Here is a 4,345-nt window from a genome sequence, read left to right on the forward strand (position 1 = left end):
CAAGCTCTCCTGGGAACCACATGCCTCAGAACCTGCCTGTCCCTCTATCAACCCCACCTCTTTACATTCTCCAGGTTGGGTCCTGTTCTGCGTACCTCCATAGCTGTGGGGCCTTTCATTTCCCCTGAGAGCCTATCCCTGAGGCGGAGGGATGGGCCCTCTGATGTGGCTTGGAGACACCCTTCCCAATGCAGTGGATGTAGCCTACCTTGATTTCAGCAAGGCATTTGACAAGGTGCCCCATGATATTCTTGTAAAGAAGCTGGTAAAATGCGATCTTGACTATGCTACCACTCAGTGGATTTGTAACTGGCTGACTGACCGAACCCAAAGGGTGCTCATCAATGGTTCCTCTTCATCCTGGAGAAGAGTGACTAGTGGGGTGCCACAGGGTTCTGTCTTGGGCCCGGTCTTATTCAACATCTTTATCAATGACTTGGATGATGGACTCAAGGGCATCCTGATCAAATTTGCAGATGACACCAAACTGGGAGGGGTGGCTAACACCCCAGAGGACAGGATCACACTTCAAAATGACCTTGACAGATTAGAGAACTGGGCCAAAACATACAAGATGAATTTTAACAGGGAGAAATGTAAAGTATTGCACTTGGGCAAAAAAAATGAGAGGCACAAATACAAGATGGGTGACACCTGGCTTGAGAGCAGTACATGTGAAAAGGATCTAGGAGTCTTGGTTGACCACAAACTTGACATGAGCCAACAGTGTGACGCGGCAGCTAAAAAAGCCAATGCAATTCTGGGCTGCATCAATAGGAGTATAGCATCTAGATCAAGGGAAGTAATAGTGCCACTGTATTCTGCTCGGGTCAGACCTCACCTGGAGTACTGTGTCCAGTTCTGGGCACCACAGTTCAAGAAGGACACTGACAAACTGGAACGTGTCCAGAGGAGGGCAACCAAAATGGTCAAAGGCCTGGAAACGATGCCTTATGAGGAACGGCTAAGGGAGCTGGGCATGTTTAGCCTGGAGAAGAGGAGGTTAAGGGGTGATATGATAGCCATGTTCAAATATATAAAAGGATGTCACATAGAGGAGGGAGAAAGGTTGTTTTCTGCTGCTCCAGAGAAGCGGACACGGAGCAATGGATCCAAACTACAAGAAAGAAGATTCCACCTAAACATTAGGAAGAACTTCCTGACAGTAAGAGCTGTTCGACAGTGGAATTTGCTGCCAAGGAGTGTGGTGGAGTCTCCTTCTTTGGAGGTCTTTAAGCAGAGGCTTGACAACCATATGTCAGGAGTGCTCTGATGGTGTTTCCTGCTTGGCAGGGGGTTGGACTCGATGGCCCTTGTGGTCTCTTCCAACTCTATGATTCTATGATTTGACCTCTCAAAATGGTCTGAACCTCAAGTAGCAAAAGGGATCCAACAGTTATGAAAAAACATAGCGAAAAATACAGTACATTCTGAGATAGATGTTAAGATTATCTTTAAATGCCCTACAGTGTTCAAGCATTCATCTTTCTCTGTTTGAATCAGTGACTAGTTCTGTTATTTACTTGAGCAGCTGAACTGCTTCAATCTGGTAAGAATTTGAATATATATCAACGACTGCCTTTGCCGCAGCCACCAATAACACGTCCAATAGCCACTGACAATCTCTGGCTCGCAGCAGCAACAAATCCCACGTCCCCCCAATGCACTATCTCTGTATAAGATGAGCCCACATTTTTAAACATAATTTTATAATAAAAAACCTCGTCTTATAAACGGAAAAGTACGGTATATATCCAGAACATTTTTATCCTGCTCTTCAGCAGAAAAAGGCTCCCAAGCATCTTGTACTAATCAGCAATAAACTCCTATCTTAAAATCTAAAAGATATAGCACAAAAGGAAAACTGACTGGGTGGGAGGAAGGGAAGAAAAGCAAACTTGGGCACTAGTTCTTAGAGTTCTTATAATGACCAGTTTGAATGGAAAGATTTCTAGGATAGGAGTGAAATTTTTCTGGCAATGGAAAAGCTTTCCAGTCCTGTCTCTCCTTCAGCAGCCTGATGGAATGGCTGCTGTTAGTTGAGTCGAATAAAGTTGAGGGAAGAGCCTGATGGAGCATGTCACCCTATCCTGCGGGCATATGGAATAGATGTTGTTGTTGTTTAGTCGTTTAGTCGTGTCCGACTCTTCATGACCCCATGGACCAGAGCACGCCAGGCACCTCTGTCCTCCACTACCTCTCGCAGTTTGGTCAAACTCATGCTGGTAACCTCGAAAACACTATCCAACCATCTTGTCCTCTGTCGCCCCCTTCTCCTTGTGCCCTCCATCTTTCCCAGCATCAGTGTCTTCTCCAGGGAGTCTTCTCTTCTCATGAGGTGGCCAAAGTACTGGAGCCTCAGCTTCACGATCTGTCCTTCCAGTGAGCACTCAGGGCTGATTTCCTTAAGAATGGATGCGTTTGATCTTCTTGCAGTCCATGGGACTCTCAAGAGTCTTCTCCAGCACCATAATTCAAAAGCATCAATTCTTCGCCGATCAGCCTTCTTTATGGTCCAGCTCTCACTTCCATACATCACTACTGGGAAAACCATGGCTTTAACTATACGGACCTTTGTTGTCAAGCTGACGTCTCTACTTCTCAAGATGCTGTCTAGGCCTGTCATTGCCCTTCTCCCAAGAAGCAGGCGTCTTTTAATTTCGTGGCTGCTGTCACCATCTGCAGTGATCATGGAGCCCAAGAAAGTAAAATCTCTCACTGCCTCCATTTCTTCCCCTTCTATTTGCCAGGAGGTGATGGGACCAGTGGCCATGATCTTCGTTTTTTTGATGTTGAGCTTCAGACCATATTTTGCGCTCTCCTCTTTCACCCTCATTAAAAGGTTCTTTAATTCCTCCTCACTTTCTGCCATCAAGGTTGTGTCATCTGCATATCTGACAGGTATAACAAGAATTGCAGTAGCAGAAATTGTGACTTGCATTACCACACCTATCATGGCAGGATGGTAAGACCAGGTTGGGGGGGGGAATAAAAAGTAAGATGATGGGAGAAGTAATTAATCATAAATAGATGTTTTTTTAAAGAATGCTTCTGACAAGTGATTTATGTCTCAAGACAGAAAAGTGAAGGGGCATAATTGCAGTCTCCTATCCCCATCATGAATAGGGTTCAACTGTTTACCTGCACAGGGAATAATACAAGTGAAAGGAGATGCCTGTTTTTTGAATTGAGTAAGGCTAAAGAAAGGTTTGGGGCCAAACTCTATATTAGTAACTTCCTTCCTCTTATGGATGGAACCCAGTACTGTAAACGGAGGTTTGTTGAGAGAGGATGCAAAGGGTCTAGGGGAATGGCTTGGAGAAATTGTTTCTGTTGGAGCTCCTGCTAGATCAATAAACCTAAGTGTAGGTTTGCCATGTGGCAACTCCAAGTTGCCTTCTTTGTAGAGATGCTTCCTGCTGCCTTCACTATGGCGCTGCCTCAGTTAAACCTGAGCTGCTTCCTATTTGCTGTTCTTAGGGAATTAGGGGAATGGATGCAGGGAAGGGGATGTGGTGGCGGCTGTATGGCTGCTCAACTCTTGGAGAGATTCGGGAAAGCAGGAAAGCTGAATGGTTTCATAATTACAGCTACTTCCCTCACAGGGTTGTGAGGATAAAATGGGATGGGGAAAATGGTATGTGTTGCCCTGAGCCCCTTGAAGGGAATAGTGGGATATAAATGTAACAACTGAAAAAATGAATCCCTGCCACACTCCACATCCTGTAACTCCCAAAGTCACCAGACTGCTGGGTCCGGCAGGTTAGCTTGAAGCTGGATTCTGTTTGCATATGATCCTGGTAAAATATTCTGAGAACAACTGGGTTAAACTACAGGTCAGAAGATTTCATCACAGGTATTTAACGTTAATGTTATGTTGTCTGCAAAAAAAAAAGGAAGAGAGCTATGATACATTGACCAATTCTCTTGTAACTCTTTTATGCTCATTGAACATAAATTTGGGGAAACCTGTGACCCTCCAAATGTTCTTAGACCCCAGGTCGCCACAACTCACAAGCCAGCGTGTCAAATAGTCATGGGTTTAGGGAATTGTCATCCCTCAACGCTATCTGGAGGGCCTTAGATTGCTCATCCCTGCTTTTGATCCATATGTTTATTTTCCATTCTGATATAACTGCTCTTATATGCATGTATCCCATGAGCAACTTTTAAAAGCCAGCCCATCACCACAAATGAATCAAAATGGATCCTGGACAGCTGGTGGTTTCAGAGTACTTCCATATGTTACTCCCAGCAGCAGAAGATATGCCAAACCAGACAAGAGGTGGGGTTGGAAGAGGTGTGAGTAGCATCTTACAGTATCTCCAGGGAAGACCTATTAACT

At 44.9% G+C, this 4,345-nt stretch overlaps 1 protein-coding gene across 1 annotated transcript; it reads left to right on the plus strand.

Moving 5' to 3' along the window:
- Positions 1–285: 285 nt before the first annotated feature.
- Positions 286–1,333, plus strand: LOC128416889 (uncharacterized). The gene has a single exon (XM_053394946.1). The coding sequence runs from the start codon at positions 575–577 to the stop codon at positions 1,271–1,273; it is 699 nt and encodes a 232-aa protein (XP_053250921.1). The 5' UTR covers positions 286–574; the 3' UTR covers positions 1,274–1,333.
- Positions 1,334–4,345: the final 3,012 nt, after the last annotated feature.

This window comes from Podarcis raffonei, chromosome 7, assembly GCF_027172205.1.
Source record: "Podarcis raffonei isolate rPodRaf1 chromosome 7, rPodRaf1.pri, whole genome shotgun sequence".
Lineage (NCBI taxonomy): Eukaryota > Metazoa > Chordata > Lepidosauria > Squamata > Lacertidae > Podarcis > Podarcis raffonei.